Genomic DNA, 18,816 nt, shown 5'->3' on the forward strand with positions numbered 1-18,816 from the left:
CCAGCTCAGCCCACCAGGGGGCGGGGCTGGCTGGCATGTGGTGCTGGGGGATTGAACCGCGGTCCCGATGCCTTGCTAGCTAAGCTTGTTCTAAGTAGGTGCTTTAGACCATTGAGCCATCTCTCCAGCCCAATTTTACAAATCTTGACAGGCTGCCTTTTGATTTTTCTGGCAACTGAGATGGCCCTGCATTGGAAACTGGGGTTAACTTTTCTAAGTGGAAACCAACTTTGCTGTCAGTAGGACATATATATTTGGGGGACTGCCTCTGGTAGGGTCTAAGGAAACTAACAGAACACCAATGACATCCCCTTCCAGAAACAAAACTTTGTTTTTGTTTTAAAATCATACTGAAGGGGGGCCGGGGAGAGATGGCTCAGTAGAATAAGTGCTTGCCTGGCAAGCACAAGGACCCGAGTTCAACCCCCAGTTCCGCAAAAAAAAAAAAGAGTGCCAGACTCTAAAATCATACTGAAGGCCAGGAACATGCTCAGTGACACAAGTGTCTACCTAGCAAGCCCAGGGTTCTGAGTTTGATTCCTGGTACCAAAATAAATAATACATACATATATAAATAAAATCATATTGAAATAGAGTACTCTCAGGAAAAAGAAAGCTCATCAGTAGAAAAAGCTCCAACAGTTTACAGTGAGACTCTACACGTGTTCAGTGATGGGTATGGACAGACCCTTAGCCTGATCTGCGCTCTGCTGAGTGAGCTCCAAAGCACTGTGTTCCCAGAAACAGCATTTTGTGTACAAGGCGGAGCACAGAGGATTCCCCCAGAATACACCCTAATTTCTAGGACATATTTGCCAAATTTCGGTAACACAGGGCTGGCCAGATAGCTCAGTGGATCAAAGGGCATGCTTAGGCAGACTCTGGGACCAGGTTCAATCCCTGGTGTGCTATGCTGGGACGCACTGAGATGAAGACTGAGCCAGGGCGTGGTGGTGTGTGTCTGTAATCCCATTTCCTGGGAGGTCGAAAACAGGAGGATCACTATGAGTCCAATCTGTGTAGTGAGATCCTGTAGACCCTGTACTAAATACATTAAAAAGGAAAAGAAAAAAAAATAATTCAGTAAGACAAAAAATTTGCAATGAATCTGGGTGTGGATTTGGCCACTGCCCATTCCCATGACACCCCAGCCCCTCACTCTGAGGTCCTGCTCCAGTAGGGCTGCTCTAATGTTAGGTGAGGGCTCCAGTGATTCTCAGGGAGGGGCAGTGGGGTATGCAGAGCTGGGGCTCTCTGGAACAGCAGAGGGGCAGCACCTGTCTACAGCTTACCTCCTTTCTCCTGGCTGCCTTGACATCACTTGTACAGTCACCAAGGGGTACTGCGTGGGTGAGAAACACAGACAGAGGTCTGGGGTGGAGGGGGTTCCATGGCCAGAAACACCCCGAGAGCACAAGGAGTGGCCACAGGTTTGATGGTGGCTGCTGATATGTAAAGTCACAGAAGCGGGATGGGGACTGTGATCACAAAGCTTCCATTTGAGCTCAGAAGACCTTCCTGTTGTTGGGACAAGAACAGGAAGTCCTTGCCATGCTAAGAACTGGTGGTACAGGCTGGGGTGCAACTCATGGTAGAACGCTTAACACCTGAGATATCCTGGCTTCAACCCTGGACACCACACATGCTCATGACCCCTCCTGTCCTTCCTCCTTCAAAATCAAACAAGCACAGTCCTACCACATGCTGGTTGTGACTTCCGCCAGGCTGGAAAGAGCTTCGTGCTAAAGCACGGAGCAGAAGCCTGATGCCCATGGCAGTTGGTGACCTCCACTTTGTCCTCAAGTCAGAGAGGCCAAGCCTGCAAGCCACTGCGGACACCAAGGCAAGGGGAGGAGCCAACCAGAGCCCACAGGCCAAGGAAGCACTCCTTTGCTAGCTGTGATTTTGTCCTTTCAATTCTCAAAGGAGTTTAATGCAACAAATATTGTTCTTGTTGAAACTCCAGTCTCAGTCTGATGAAAAAAAGAAACAACAAAAAAAGTTACTAAGTAGAGAACTGCTGGGGTTCATTGCACGCCCAGTCAGAAGGCATTGGGTTACCTGTTCTTGTGATTGCAAATGACTTTGTAAGAACACATCTTTCACATTCATTTATTTTTTAAAGAAAGTGGCTTAATAGCCACAGCCTGTTTTGGAAAACAAAAGAAAAAAGAAAAGGAAAAGGCTCAATAGGGTAGAAATGCAGTATGATAAATATGCTACAATGGCAAGACACGCAGAGTAAGGTGAGAAAAGAAGGGTGCAAGAACCAGCCGGAGACAGCCCCAGCAGTTGGTGCCTCACAGCAGGCAACTACACATCAAATGGTCCCCCAGTACCCTTCAGGAGAGCCCCACAATGGGATGGGGCACACACCACAGGCGGGAGGCCAGCCTCTGCAAACTCAGCAGCAGCGCAATTTACAAAAATGGAAAATGCCAACACTTACAATCTGTGGGCTTTACTCCTCCCTCCTCTTCTTCTTTTTTTGTTGTTGCTGTACCAAGGGATCAAACTTGAAGGCTCTTTTTATTTTTGATTTTGAAACAGGGTCTTGCAATCCTTCTGCCTCAAAGTAGCTGGGATTGCAAGCATGTGCCCTATCCACCCCACACTTCCTTCTGGTTACACAATTTTAGGAGCAGCTCTCCCCGTGCCTGCAGTATTTTATTCATCTGGTCACTTTACTCTCCAGAATAAGATGAAAGCCCTGAAGTCAACAGAAAAAGCTTAAAAACACAGCTGGCCTAAAGAGAAGAACTACTCAAGAGGTCCCCAAGCGCCTTCTCTACACTGTGTAATTCCACAAGGTCCACCACTGTGGGTCCTCCCTGCCCCCAATCATTAAGAAAGGGTTTTTTCTTTTTTAAAGTACATAAAGCATATTTTCAAAAGATCACATTGGCAAATTTCAAACATTAGGAAACTCATTTCTTTAGAATCTGAGGCTTCCCCAGCAGCCTAACAAAATGACGACTGCTTATTTTTAAAGATGTCAAGTCCTTGAAGCAGCCTCTCCATACAATGTACCAGGGCAGGGGAGAACAGGATCAACTCAAATTTAAATAGCACTCAGTCTCCCAATTCTGACAGGAGTAAAACTAGATGAACGTGGTTCTCTATGACAGTAAGAGTAAAGGATGCACTGCCCTCCTGGCCTCTGTCAAGTCAACAGCACTTGGGAGAAGGTGGGGAACCGGACTTCCCCATCTCCCTCTAATGGGATAGCCAAAGGCCACCACAAACCTTAACTGTGAATGGTGGAAGGCCTAAAGAGTGACAATGAGATGTATCCAAATAACAGTATCAGAAGAGAAACTCAGTGTTTCTTACAGTTCCAGTGCTGGGTTAACCCTATAAGTCCATTTTCTGGATGGGCAAACTGAGCCAGTACTGCCCAAGGTCACAGAGATGCCAGGCAGCAGGCTGGGGCAGGGCGATTCTGTACAGATGCCCAGCTCCTTACATGACCTGCGTTACATCCTTCATGCCTGGACACTTGCTCAGCCAAGCACATTCCCAACCGACACTCCCGTTCTGAGAAATACACCTGCCAGGAGGCTGCTGTTCGTAGGCTGCTGGCCGAGACGCTGAATCCCTCACTCATTAGTGTTTTAATTGGGAGACCGGCATTCCTTTTAAAAGGGATTTTATGCTTCATTTTTCCTGCTGTATCTGCAGAGCCAGGAGGAATGAGTGCAAACAATCCCTCCTTGGAGCCCCACCCGGCAAAGACATTCCTGCCCCACAGCCCACCCTCCCACTGTCCTGGCCCTGGCCAGCGCTGGGAACTGACACCCACAGCTGCACTAATCTCTCCCAGTTGCTGTGAGCAGTGGAGACTGCCCTGTGACAGCTCTTGCTGGGAGGCCTCCCTGCTCTGCTCAAGGGACCTGCCAGGATGGCCAAGTGGCGGAAAGAGTGCAACAGTCTTAGGGGCCTCATGGGGGCACCTGGGGAGTGGGCACAGGCACCAGGTGAGCTGGTGTCCTCCCTTGGCCTCTGCCCCCCATCCCTAGATGCTGGCATTCACCGAAGAGTGCTTCCATTTGGCTGATCCCCGAGCCTTGCACTTCCAACAGGACACTGCCAGACACTACTAGGCCTCTTCTGGTTCAGGACCACGTCACCAAGTACAAGGCCCCATGGAGAATCTCAAGGTTTCTCAGCAGGTGGTGGGAGCACAGAGAAGGGGCCCTATGTCTCTCAGAACAGCGAAGAAAGAGGAGACAAAAGGTCCTGGGATCTCCTTTAGGCCGGCTAACCTGGGCCAGACCCCCAGGTTCCCCATGTGCTCATTCCTAACAAAGACTGCTGGGCACCAAGGGAGTTAAAGAGTTAAAATCACCTGGGAGATGAACTTGGGGATCAATAACATGACCTGAGCAATGATGCCGCCCTTGCCGCCTTCCAGGCAGCCCGAGGCCTCTGGCTCAAACATCACTGTAGCCAGATCATAATGAGGACTCATCATTGGCCGGGTACATTTTAACTGAAACAGTGTGAAAATTACTTATTACCTCATCTCCTTTAATCAAAAAGCCACCTAAGATTATACAGTAACTCAGACCAAGTTCTACCTCTGGCAACCACTTCATCAACAAAGTGACCCCAAGCTCCTGCCCACTCAGCTGATGCCAGGGGGAGAGTCACCCATGCAGAACACTGGGGTTACCCCCATCCTAAACCTGCTGTGTGCTGCTGACAGTGCCACATAAACTGGACTTCAAGGCCTATGACAGCAAGAAAGTAAAATTCAGCATCACTAATACTTCGCATGCCGTGTGTGTTGATGGTCTATTTTGACTACTGTGGTATAATAACCAAGTAAAGCATTAATATTGCTTGTTTCTTTTCTGCATGGGGCTGAGACTCAGACCTCATGCATGCCATGTACATGTGCATTCAACCACTGAGCGTCACCTACCCCCAAGCCTATGTTGTACTTTTTAAAATGAGGCTACTTGATGATTTCAAAGGATGGCTGGGTTCAATCCTGCTGCTGCTGCTGCTGCTGCTGCTGCTGCTGCTGTTGGCCCAGACAGTCCTCCTGGCAGTGGATAGGTTACTGCTCTGCTGGAGTCTAACAAGTGTGCGAGACCTCCCATGTCCAGCAGCCCTTGTTGCACACAGGGCTGCTCTAAGACTGTAGGTTTCTTTTTCTCAGGGGTTGGGAGTAGTACTGAGACTTGAGCCTAGGGCTTCACACTTGTCAGAGCTATATTCTTAGCATTTAAAAAAATTTTGTTTTGAGACAGAGTCTTGCTAAGGTGTCCAGGTGGGTCGGGAACTTAGAACCTTCCTTCTTCGACCTTCCCAAGCAGCAGGGATACACACGCCTGCTCTGTGAACACAGTCCCTGGCCCCCAGGTGTCCTTCCCATGCCCCTGCTCCCCAACCTAGGACCGTGCAAAAGGGACTGCATGCAAAAGGGACTGCGGACACCTGACCCTAAGAGCTGGAATCTGCCAGTGGCTCAGTGCCTTCCTTTTGCTTGAGGCCGATACTTTGTTAATTTGAAGCACAACAGAGCAGAGGAACACAGACAGTCTTTACTCGTTTGGATTTCCAATGCTTTCTTAAGGAATGGAGGCACCTCGCCAGCTTTGTGGGGAGGGAAGGGAGGGAGTCAGGGCAGGCGAGAGAAGCCAGCAGCTGTTTTGAGTTACAGACATTCTGCCCAAGCTGGTAGCATCTCACTGTGGCTCTGCTTTCTTTGGGGTTTGAAAATGGAGTCAGTGTCTATTTTAGTTCTGGTTAATGAGCAGTCTCTCCCACTGCCTGTCACAGTTCACGCCCAGCCAGGCCCGGCTGTCCATGCCTGCCTCTAGGCCCCCTATACTAGCAGGCTATTATGTGGAACAGCAGAGCATCCAGACGAGGGAATCACTGAGATCTGTAATCACTCCTTTCAGCCTCCAGAGGCCAGCCCCACCCCATGAGGCAGTGGTCACCGCACAGAGCCACGAGGCAGGGATGCCTGCTCGGCCTTCTTCTGACCGCTGCCAGCCCTGTGGCCTGGGGTGGTGGTGGTGTGAGGACTAGACCAACCCTGCTAAGCTGGGGGTGAGGACTACCTGCACAGGCCCAGTGCCTGCCGAGCTGGAGGAGCTCTGTCCCCTGGCAGAAGGATGTACCAAGCCCAGAAAGGAAACCCCACTTTATAGCTGGAGGTGTAGCCTCGTGGCCCAATCACCTAACAAATGGCACTTGAAAGAATGACCAGTGTCCAGCTGACTCCCATTTCTACCTGCCTGTGAGGACTGAGCCTTGCCAGACTACTCCAGGAAACTCACGTGTCGCCAGACAAGTGCTGCTGTCATTACTGCATGCTGCACTGTGCGGCGTGGGCTTAGTAGAAACCCTAAAAGCCACAGTGCTTCCCTATAGGATTAAATCACCTAAAAGTGGCAAGTAAGTCCTCGCCCTGAGGCGGAGAGCTCTGTAAAGACATTTTAACAGTATTTTACTTGGTCCACAAGTATAAATTCTCCGTAAGTTCTGTCTCTTCCCCAACTGAAAAACATCACGCTAAAATGGCTGTGGACGACACTGGTTGTGGTTTCCAGTCAGCGTCCTCTAGTCTTTTTCCACTAACACGAAAGGAGTCACCTTGCACAGACCTTTTCATTCCCACGTCATCAGGAAGCAGGCGTCCTTGGAAGGGAATTCAGGCCACACATGGGGACTCAGGCACACAGGTGCCCAAAGTCCTGGACTCCAAGCTATCTTCGAAAAGCCACACAGGGACCAGCCCTCTGTGCTTGGATGAATCTTCAGCTATGTGTGACTTTTCAGACTGAAAAGTAACTTTCTCTCAACTTTCAAGTTACTTTTGAGTCAACTCTAGAAGAGGTTCCTGGGTGCTTATTAGTTCCTTTCAAAGCTTAGAATTAATGGCACCAACTTTTTTGAGACAAGGTCTCACTATGTAATCATGGCTGGCCTTGAACTTGCTCTGTAGCTCAGACTGGCCTCAAACTTACAGTGATTCCCCAGCCTCAAGCCTCCTGAGTGCTGAGATTACAGGTGCGCATCACCACGCCCATCTGGCACTAACATTTTATTATTTTATTTTTTAAATTTTATTTATTTATTTATTTATTTGTGTGGCCAGCTCAGCCCACCAGAGGGCGCGGCTGGCAGGCATGTGGTGCTGGGGGATTGAACCGTGGTCCCTGTGCTTTGCTAAGCTTGTTCTGAGTAGGTGCTTTAGACCACTGAGCCATCTCACCAGCCCCTGGCACTAACATTTTAAATGTGGCAATTCTGTATGAAAAGTCTCTAAACTTCGTTGTTCATCCATAACACAGGACTTAGTCTGGTGAGAGTCAGCAGAGAAGGTAGAGAATGCAGGCCTGTCCCTGAACCCTGCTGGAAAGCTGTGTTGCTATCCCTGTTCTCTGCCTGGCACTGATGAGGGTCATAAATACCATTGCCGAGAAGACTGAGAATGGAAGGCAGGCAGCAGAAGCACTGTTAGAAACTACCTCCTTCAGTCCTGACAGACTTAATGTTTTCACTCAGAACTTTTCTTACCCCTAACACTGGGTTTCCGTGCCATGGGGCCAAGTTCAGTCCAAACACAGTACGGCCCACACTGCGCCAGGCACGAAACACACGAATGGGTCATCGTATGCCCATGGACAGCTGACAATCATATGGGCTGTGGTATCTTGTACAGAGAAAATATGTTTGTGCAAAACACCCTGTAATAGGAGAGCACTGGTGACTGCCCACCAGGCCTCACTCAGAAGTGAAGGAATTGGGGTGCGTGGCCCCCAACCCAACCTCCTCCCCAGAGACACATTTAATTACTGAAGTCCAGCTGAAAGACAAATAAGGGTAAATGCCAGAAGCGATGAAATGGAGTTTTCCAGACCACAGGTCGCGCTTGCCACTTCTCCTACCTCAGTGGGTTATCTGAATGGGTGTCCATGTGGGTCTCCAGTCCATACTTGCAAACAAACTCCTTGAAACACACTGGGCAATGAAAGACTTCACCATCTGCCTTTTCCAAGCCACCCGGCTGTCCATCGTCCACCATCTGAGAGAAAAGCATAAAGTGAAGTCTCGAAAGGGTCTCCCATGTAGATGTGCTTCAGCACAGGCCCACTGGGAGACTACCTCGGAAAAGATACGATCTCCAGCCTGAACAGCAAGAAAGTCACTGTCCACTTATTCACTTGCCTTCACTGAACAGTACCACCCACCCACCCACCCACCCACCCACTCAATCCTTTTATCCCTTCAACACATACTTAGAGCACACTTAATATCTGTTAAACACCACAGAACAAAGGGCAAGGGCAAGAGAAAACCCAAAGGTAATGCAGATTTCATATTAGCTTGAGAGCAAATGTAAAAAGCATGGAAGTTTATTTCATTCCTCAGCTCAGCAAGGGGTGCTTGAAGAGGAAATACACAAGGTATTCTTCTCTTAGTCATTTCATAAAATGTGTGGGAAAACACAGGTTAAAAAGCGTAGGGTGGATGTCGGCCAAGTCCCCACACTGCGAAAATAAAGATTAGCAGTATTTTTGTTAAAAGCCCTATGCTGAGGCATGTCTGTGCCAGAAGCTGAGAGGACCTTTTTAGAAGGTGCTGGGTCTTCTCTTTCTGACTCGGCATCGTGACTCAGTTTCCTCTTGGAGGACAGCCGCCTGCGCTTCAGAGGGGATGGAGGGGCAGCAGTGGTAGCACTGCTGGGGTCCTTCTCATGAATCTTCATATGTCTTAAAAGGAAATACACATACACAGTGTGAATTAAGGACAGCAAAAAAAATCCAGCTTTTCTTTCTTCTAAATTTCTGAGATTACAAATGCAAGCACTGGGGCTGGTGAGATGGCTCAGTGGTCTAAAGCACCTACTTCTAAACAAGCTTAGCAAAGCAAAGGGACCTCAGTTCAATCCCCCAGCACCACATGCCAGCCAGCCCCACCCCCTGGTGGGCTGAGCTGGCCACACACACACACACACACACATAAATAATAATAATAAAAAAAACAAAAACAAAAAAAAACAACACAAATGCAAGCACTGGTATTTGAATATTCTTTTGGCAGTGCTGGGGAGGACACCTAGGGCCTATGCTTGCTAGCAAGTGGTCTAGCAGCGAGCCACACACACACCCCTCACTCCTGAGTTCTCATCGGGTGAGAGACACAGAGTGCAATTTATACAGTGGCCTCTGCCTTTCTAAAGCTTCACAATCTCCTTGAATCTCTCTCAGGCTCCTGCAAGTGCTATCCAGAAGGGTTGTCAATGTCTCGCTGTGTTGGAAGACATTCATGAACTTGACTGGCATTAATGAGCTGGAAACAAACTATCTGGTGTCCCGTCCTACTTACTCAGAAAAAAGTACTACTTTAGGACACACAAGTCTATAGAATAAAGGGTTCCTAACTTCCCAAACTGTCCCACTGGCTTGTAAGTCACCAAATTACAACTGTGCACTGCAGCTCCAAAGCCACCATGCCATCAACCAGTCTTATGTCTCTGGAAAGTATTTGGGGGCCAAATTCGAGACATGCTGACAGAGCAGATGCTAGAGTGCTTAAGACCTAAAAGTGCTTCCATGTTCCTCGTGGCATTATGTGGATTCACAGATCGAGAGTGACCAGACAGTGTGATGAGTGAACTGCAGGTTACAACTTTACCATCTGCAGGATGAGGGTACAGAGAGTAAGAAAGTATTATATGTCACATTTGTCTGTTCCAAAAATGGAGCTTAAGGGTCCTGATTTAAGTGGCCTTATTTCATTAAGTTCTAAGACGTCCTGAAAAAAGTTCCCAAGATGTATAGGAAAAGAAAGAATGGCATTATACACAGTTCGGCCTAATTTCCTTGTTTTCTAATATACGAAGGGATTTGCTTTGCTAGTAACAACCACATCATTTGAGTGAGGTTACACTGTAGGAATGGAGCGGAGATTTTTACATATAACTATTTTATGATGATTTTACTTGAGAAGTATTTTTATTTTCTCATGGTGCTAGGGGTGGAATGAGGGCCTCAAGCATGCTAAGAAAGTACTCCACCACCAAACTATATACCTCTAGCCCCTCAAGAAATTCTTGAGAGTGGGGAAACGGCAAAGTTCTTGTGCACTTTCCTGCCCATGTCCGCACAGCCATTCAGTTCCACCTTCTTGTAGTGCTGCCCTCAGAGGAGACAGGGTAAAGACACATACTGTGAGTGCGCTGTGCAATCATATGGGACAGCCAGCCATGGGAGTCCTCTGCCCTAGAAGTGCATGGACGCACAATGCCGGACACTGCTTGCTGTAGGACTCTCCGCTCCACTCTGTAGAAGCATTTAGCACCAGCCCCTGCCCCTCTGCCTAGACAGACAGCACCAGCCCCACAGCCATCTGCTGGCTGCAACCGCTGAAGCTGTGGCCTGACCTTTGGGAACAGGGCACTCAGAAAGGAGGCTCAGGCCAAGCTGCTGTGCTCTTGGTGGGAATCAGTGTGGTGCAGCGGAACAATCTAGTGGGGGGAAATGGACAAGGATCATAGACAATGATGCTTACGGCCATGGGCCTCCCTGCCCCATTCTTAGGGAAGGATATCACTTTACTCTTGGCTGCCTAAAACCAGGAGAAAAGTAAAGGACACAAATAGCCTTAGAAAGTACCAAGATTGTGATTCAAGACCATCTTTATAACAACGTTTGGGGTGAAAAAAAGAAAGGCTGGTAAGGTTTTTTTCACCTCAATCTTAGAAATATTTTTAAAAAACCATCTAAGAATGGAGAAAGATGATACAGGATGTAAATGACTATCAAAATTGCCCTTTTGGGGCCAGAAAGATGGCTCAGTGGAATAAGTGCTTCCCTGGCAAGTGCAAGGGCCTGAGTTCAATTCCCAGTTCTGAAAAAAAAAAAAAAAAAAAAAGAAAGAAAAGAAAAAACAAAAACAAAACAAAACAAACTGCCCTTTTAATAACACACTTAAAATTAATCTTAAATTATCAAAATCAACACCAACACAGTAAAAATATCAAAAGAGAATGACAACTGGAAATGGGTTCACTGGCACAAGCTTAGGCTACATATTCTTGATCATCCAATACAATTACATAAAGTAAGACATAAAGGATGCTTCATTATTTTGTCTTAGAATTTGAGAGAAGCTATTTTCACAAAAGAGAGAAGAGGAGGAGGAAGAGAGGGAAGAGAAGTGGGAGGGAGGGAGGGGAAGGGGAGAAGGCTGGGCCCTGCATTTAATGAGTGTCTTTGGGAACACATTGCCAGCTGCTGCTCTTGCTTTGCAAATGTGGCAAGTGAGGTGCAGAGGATCTATGGCCTCCTGGCCAGAATGAACTCTCTGCTGTGCTGGTTCCCACATTTGAGGGCTTTCTCCCAACTGAGACTCCCTGCAAAGCCAGAGTAGCTTATTAACTCCATGGGGCCACTGGCTGGACTCTCAGGTCTATAATCAAACCTGGGCCTGGTCTCTCCAGTGGACTGTGGCTCAAGGTAGAAGAGCTGGTGCTAAACGCTGCATTCTACCAGAAGGTGGGGGGAGGAAACCAAAGGTCAGAACATGCCCCTCCTCTAGTATCACACGATGACAAAGCATCTATCCTAGTTCCAGAGCCCAGCCCTGCCCTGGACACCTGACTGTGCAGGAGGAAGGCAGAAGCAGGTCAAGGCAGTCTTATGGGCTCCGTGGCATGGATGGGCTGAAGATAACAACCCACTCTGTTCTGACTGAGCCCCCTGGAGCCTTAGGTTCAAAACAAACAGTTATGCTCTCAAGTGAAATTTCTTTTCTTTTCTTTTTTTTTTAAAGTACTGGGGACTGAACTCAGGACCCTGTGCTTGCCAGGCAAGTACTTGTGCCGCTGAGCTATATCCCTGGCTCACTTGAGTGAAATTTCTGGTTTCTAAGCACAACACAGGAAGTTCCCACTCCATCCCTCCAGTCACACGGTGACCAACGCAGCAGGGTGATTCAAGTCTATGGCTCAGTAGATGGCCTAAGCGCTAGCCAGGTCAAATGTTGAATGTGATCTGCAGTGAGATCCCCATCACCGCGAACCCTGCCCTGCTTCTCTAGGCTCAGCAGCAGGGGCAGCAACTTTGCTGTTCATTTCCTCCCCAAGGCTCACAGGAAGTAGGGCAAATGATCAGGAAAAGCCAGTCACAGCTCATCCCCTCAGTGGAGGGCCATGACAGAGAGAAGGGGCAGCAGGGAAGAGACCTTTCTGTCCTCTACATTTAAAAGGCTGGGGCCTGCATCCCTCCTAGGTGTTATTTCAGAGGCTAATCTGTCTCCTTTCCACATGCTCCAGAGTCAGTGGATGACAACAAGCCCTGAAGTGGAATGAAGCTGAGATGTTATCCAGCCATCCATTCGGCACAGAAAGTCCCTCTGCACAGCAGAATGCAGACAGTATTGTCTGGTTCTGCTTGAATACTTCCAGCAGCAAAGACTTCTCCATTTTCACCAGTTGTTTTCACTAAAAAAAAAAAAAAAAAAGTCTTTTCCCACAAAGCCAGAAATCCCACTCCCACTATAACTGTCCCTGTCTACAAGGGCACTAGGGTGTCAGCCTATGCTCTTTGCCAAGGGCAGCTCTGCCAAGAATGCAAGGGGCACTGCCTCTCTTCCAGTTCTCTTCTCCAAATGAAAAAGTCCACCCCCAAGCCCCAACCCTGATCCCAAGTGCTGCTTGGGAGTCTGTTGAATCCTCCTAGTCACTAACCTCAGAACACTCTCCAGTTGCAGCTGTCCTTCCCCAGTATCTAATCATGCTGGATGTGATCTGAGTTCACTTCTGTAGGTCCAGAGTTTAACAATGACCTTACACCCTCAGTCCTCCTCCCCGACCAACACACACACTGTAGAGTAAACTCACAGCCCCTGCACTAGTCCTTTATTTTTTGAGGAGAGTCTCACTGATCTGGCCAGGCTGGGCTTACACTTGCTCCTACCTCTGCCTCCCAGAGTGCTAAGAGTACAGATGTGCGCCTTCACCCCAGCTCTACTTACTGACTTTGTTTACAACCAAGATGTCCATGATTCCTTCAGACTGCTATCAAACCAGGTTTCTTTTGCTCTGCCCTTAATCAGGTAATGGATGTCTTCATTTTCCAGAATGGCGAGGGTGGTGAGGGTGAGTCTTACTGATGTTCAGTGACAGTGGGAGAGAAAACTAGTAGGCACCTTTCTGCAAAGTGGCTCAGTGACAGAACTGGAATTTTAAAGATGTCCATCTTCATTTCACTAATCCCACTTACAGAAATTTACCTGAAGGACTCACAGGCAGCTACAGGGCACACATGCAACTACGGATCTCCCGCTAGCAGCCTTACTACTATAATGTGCTACCACATTTCTGCTCTGGCTTGTCCATGCATCCTCTACACAACAGCCAGTTTGAGCTTCTGAACACAGACTGGCACACCTCAGTCTGCTTCATTTTTACATCGGACTGGTTTTCAGGGCTACACCTGGCCTCCACCTGTCTCCTGGCCCTCACTCACCCAGCCAGCTCAGCTCCTGCTTCCCTGCTGTACTGGAGGCTGCACCCCACAGCCTTCCTGCCCTGGCTCCAGCACTAGGTTTCCCATCTGTGGCCCAGCCATGAGGCCTTCCCAGAGGCCACAAAGCGCACATATTTGGAGGATCTCAAGTATACCCTGGTTAACTTCTTGCACACAGCAGAGACCAAAGCTAACATATCCTCTTTTTAAAAAAAATTTTTTTTTAACCCAGCCTTCTCTCTCTTTTTTTTTTTTTTTTTTGAGACAAGGTCTCACCAGGTTGTTCAGGCTAGCCTTGAACTCTGGGCAATCCACCTGGCTCTGCTTGTAAGTCATGTGTTGCCTCAGTTGGCTATGAACATCCGCTGACTCACGGAATGGACAAAAGGACAGAAGGAGAAGGCAGATGCAAACACCCAAGTACTGTTAGAACACACACTCAGGCTTGGAACCCTTTATAATTTCTCTCACTGAAACTTAATGCAAAGTTTTTGAGTGTAAACAGTGCTATGCTGAAAGGACTTTAAGGGAAACCCTTCCCAACAATGCATGCCAAGGACAAAGATCAGTTTTTTCCTATTAGAATTAAATCATACTCATTCATTCGAAGTAATACCTTTACCTATAGGGGAGAGGTTAAAGTAAAAATCACAGTTTGCTTCTGCTCAGAATTCTAAAATTTTCCTTCAGAAGCATGCTATTTCCTCTCAGTATGATCCTGCCACACTGTGGTCTGAGGAAGGAATTTGTTAGCACATAGAGAATCAGTTTTCTGCCATTCATAACCATAGGGGCTTTTACAGTGATAAATGAAAACAAACATTGCAGAAGACAAGAAAAAAACAAAAACAAAAAATAGTGCTTTTTCAAGTGCTGATAGGAGTCACTTTGAATTTAAAATGCTGATTTCCAACTTACGTTTTTTCTCCAGTAAATCTAATTGATTTACTTATTTCTTTATTTTGTGGTGCTGGGGATTGAACCCAGGGCCTACACACGCCAAGGACATCTTACCACCTGGCTACACCTCCTATCCCGAGATGATCCATTTTAGTAGGGTAGAGGGGCCACAACAATAGGAAGGCATTAGAGCTAAACCAGATAAACCAGGGCAAGAGCTAATTGGCAGCCAAATCACCAGGGAGTTGGACCAAGTCCTATATCGCAACCCTCCTGCCTTCCCAAATACCCTCCTGTCCAGGTCTGAACACAGGAGCTTTCTGTAGTGTTCCCAGGCACAGATGCATCAGATCTTGCCCGACAGGCACTGGTGTGGGCTGAGCAGCAAGGACTTAGGGTGGAAAGATGAGTAGAAGATGAAGAACATGTGATGGCAATGAAGTCACAGGGTGAACTTTGAACCCTGGCGCATTTTGGATGCATTCTGTCACCTATTCACCATGGTGATTCCAGTTACTTAGGCTATCTGGGCTTTTGTTTGTGCATCTGTAAAATGAGAATACTGCCAGTCTCTTAGAGCCAGTGTCCAGATCAGGGCCTCCAATGAGCAACACTGACTTTGTGGGAGGCTGTTACAAATGAAGATCTCTGCGGCAGGGCCCAACAATCAGGGCTTCCACAGTCCCAAGGGTGATGATGACGCTTACTCAGGTGCAAGAACCGCAGGGCCTAGAGGAATTCTCCAGCCCTTTATATGTGCAGGTTTAGTTAACTATCTGACTAGGGTGTTGAGAGTTTTTAAGAAACATGTGTTAAACCTCTCTCAGATACATCTTCCAATAAACTACAGTCTCTGGGTAAGCCTGCCACTTAGAAACACTTCACAGGGTTGGGAAATCTAACATTCTGTCCTCTGGGGCAAAATTCCTTGGGAAACCCTCAACAAGTTTACTAGGACCAAAACTGCACACTACTTAGTTGAAGTAGCATTCTTTAATTTTTAAAAAAATATTTATTGGTACAGGTTCTCACCATGCAGCTCAGACTCATAGTGATCCTCATGTCTCAGCCTCCCCAGTGCTGGGATTACAGGCATGGTCCACCATGCCCGGTTTTGGTGGCTGGCATGGCATGTGGTACCAGGGATTGAACCCTAGTCCTCGCACTTGCCTGGCAAGTGCTTAGACCACCGAGCTATCTCAGCAGCCTGAAGTAGCATTCTTTAAACTTTCTGGTATATAATCTATGTGTGAAGGTTAAAGCTCAGATGACCTACACATTTCCAGTATTTGCTAACTTTCTACTCTTAATTTCCTCATAGGTTATGAGTAGAGGAGTCAAATTATCTGCTCCTCTCAGCAAAGGGTACTGTAAGGAAGATCACTGTCAGTACACAGGGCCCTGCACAGATAGCATCCAGCATGTCAGGGGTGTCAGCTGAGTGTAGCCAGCTCAGGGAGGTTCTGGCTGCCCGTCTGCAGGTATGTCCCCATCTGTACCTGCAGCTAGTCTTCCTGTCCAGCAATGCCTTACAATAACCCAAGAGGAGTAAGATCAACAATCATCACAATTCTCCAGAAACTTTTGTACCTGGAAGTGGCCAGCGAAGGCTACCAACAAAGCCCTGCACCTCAGGCTGGACAACTGGGGTGCTTCCCCTGCCCTGCTCAGGAGCTCCATGCAGACCTCTGCCCTGTCCCTTGGCTCTGTGACTAGAATTCTGCTACAGCAGCAAAGGTCCAGCTCTATTTTATTCAATGGGGAATCTGAATGTAAAGCAGTGTTCCTATGTTTTACATTACTTGCTGACCCTTCTGGAGTATTCTCTAGCTCCAATGCGTACCTGTCTGTCTCTCTCATTCTCCTAGGGTGGTTCTATCTTGGTGCAGATAGCTCCTCACTGACGGAGAGAGTGGAATTCCAACGCCTGGAGAACTCTTTACTACGGCACCCTTGTGGGCAGGGAGATCCTGAAGTCTTCTGCTTTCCTCATTCCACTGACCTGGAAGCCAGCCTTTGACCAGAGCAGAAGGCCCATCCTCAGCTGTGGTGGTATTCTACTTAGAACACAGAGGCCCTCCCCTCAGAGCTGCTGCCACAGGTCCTTCCTCCTCTTCTGACTCTCCCATCCAGGAGCAAAGGCTTAGAGGGCAGCCCAGGTTCATCAAATACTAACCTTTATACAACCTTTATTCTACACACCACTCCAGGCAGACCTGCAAATGAGTATACCCTACACTAATTTAGGTTTTCCCTTTTGCCTGTACTTATTCTGCTAAACTAATTTCTCAGTTGTTACACTCTGCAGATATTATTTTCAGATTCAGCTTGGTATAGTTCTGGTGCATATGTGCTTGGGAAGCTGAAGCAGGGGAATTGCTTGAGCCCAGGAGATGAGGCCACTGCAACAACAAAATAAGACCCATATCAAAGAACAGAAGAACAAAACAACAAAGCCAGAGAGTCATGAAAAACGCAACGGCCTCAGAGGTTGAAAGGAGAACACTTTCATTTACACAGGGCTGAAATCACCTGGATCTTCCCCAGGTGACTCCGTAGAAACAGAGAAAGCTACCATTCCATGCTTGACAGCCCTTTAATATCTCAGGGACACTGCTATGATGAAATGAACATTTTCTCCTTCCAAGCTGAACCCCACTGATATCCTCAACCATTCCTGAAGTGATGTCTGTGTTGACTGCCGTGGACAACAGGTACTAGTGGTTCTACTGGTCAAAGCCCATTTTCTTTTCTTTTTTTTTTTTGGTCTGGAAAGATGTCGCCAGCCCAATGGAGAATGCATTCCTGCCCAGTAGCAAGAATACCAGCAGCAAACCCACCCCAATCAAACTTTACTTCTCATCTCAGGTCTCCGAAGGACGGAAGAGCCTTGCTGTTCATGTATGTCCTCCTTCTGTGGAAGAGGAAGAGGCGACAGTCTTCATAATAAGGAATGACAGATGCTGGCTAGACCCTTCAAGGTGGACATCTCATGCCCGATAGGAAAAGAGGTAGGCACAGCTACGGTACAAGGAAGAAGTATGGTGACAAAGAAAAGCCATTGCCACCAGAAGACACCTTGTTGAAGTGTTTAGGGGCAGTGAGAAACTGAGAAGTTGAGAAGAACTAGACTAGAGAGAGCATGATCACAGATGCTGGAATCCAAGAATAATGTCACCTGCTTACCAACAGGGAGAGAGCTCCTGCTCTAGGATGACAGCAGTTCATGGCCACCTTTATCTCATGTAGGATGGATGTGGGACACACATGGCCCCTGCTTTCCAGAAATAACAGAATCCAGTGCCATGCTATCAGGAAGGGACAGCACATTGTCCTGTGAGCTGGGAGGGGGATGGTGGAGAAGAAGGGCTTACATTTTTGGCAGGACCCACAGCACCCAGAGCTCGGTTTTGCCACCTGCAAAATTGAGGCAGCAGCCCTCCTGAATGCGTTGGTTATATAAGTGTGAAAACTAACAGTGAAGTGCTGATACTGCGTGTAGCCATGACCATTATGCAACAGGATCTCACGTTTAAGGAAAAAGAAAATCTCTCTCCCCTGAAGGTCAACAACCTCACCATGCCGGATCCTAGAGTTCTGAAAGGGGAAAGCAGCTCATAGGTACAGGAAACACCAAAGGGGAAAGGGGATGCCTCGCAACTAATACATGGGTTAACTAACATGTGCACTTTGAGGACGGAAGCCAGGTATGTGTGTGTGCGCAGGGGGCTAGATGTTGGTGCTAGTCACCTTCCTTAACAAATCAGACAAACGTTGACAGTGAGTGGGCCCAGTTAGATGTTTGCTAGCACCAGCTTGCTCAGCCCAAACAGGTTGGACTGGTTGGATATTTAAACAAAGGAGGAAAAATGCAAGGTATAAAGCCGCGAAGAATTGCTCTGGAAATGCAGCCAGCAGCCTCCAGGTTTGTTTGTGATCTAATGCTGGAAACCAGGTCCTCAGTTTCATGTAACAAAACCAAACTGGACACACACTCAAGATCTGTTCAAAGTTCTCAGGATGCAATGCTAGTGGCATGGTGGAGAGGGGACAGGGCACGTGAGAAGTTGGCACCCCTCACTCCATCACCAGGAACCCATCCTTGCCTGACATGACCTAATTTGTGGCTCTCATAACTGCCCGGCTGTTCAAGTATGGGCAGGTATGATGCTCCAGATTTTGATGTCATCTCCCAGTTTTACCTGGTAAGACAGAGCTTTTGAAATATTTCAACAAGAGATGTCAGAAACATGGCACTACCAACACACAAGAGAAAAATTCTTTTGCATTTGCTTCGCCTCCAAGAAATGAATAGACAAATATCACCTCTGCCAGAATAGATAGAAGACCCAAGTTACAAAATGAGTGTCCAGACAGCCAAACTATAAAAACTTTAATTATGAAACCAATTAAAAAAACT

The 18,816-nt window shown here is 47.6% G+C and overlaps 1 protein-coding gene across 1 annotated transcript in view; it reads right to left on the reverse strand.

The window, feature by feature from the left end:
* The window catches only part of Rreb1 (ras responsive element binding protein 1), a 131,338-nt gene that overhangs the window by 22,926 nt on the left and 89,596 nt on the right, over window positions 1-18,816 (reverse strand). Inside the window, exons 8-9 of the mRNA XM_023712060.1 lie at window positions 8,591-8,735; window positions 7,911-8,047 (exon numbers count right to left, since the gene is read on the reverse strand). Coding sequence (XP_023567828.1) covers window positions 7,911-8,047; window positions 8,591-8,735 — 282 coding nt within the window. The remainder of the gene's footprint in view (window positions 1-7,910; window positions 8,048-8,590; window positions 8,736-18,816) is intronic.

This window comes from Octodon degus, unplaced genomic scaffold, assembly GCF_000260255.1.
Source record: "Octodon degus isolate 3935 unplaced genomic scaffold, OctDeg1.0 scaffold00023, whole genome shotgun sequence".
In the NCBI taxonomy this organism is placed as follows: domain Eukaryota; kingdom Metazoa; phylum Chordata; class Mammalia; order Rodentia; family Octodontidae; genus Octodon; species Octodon degus.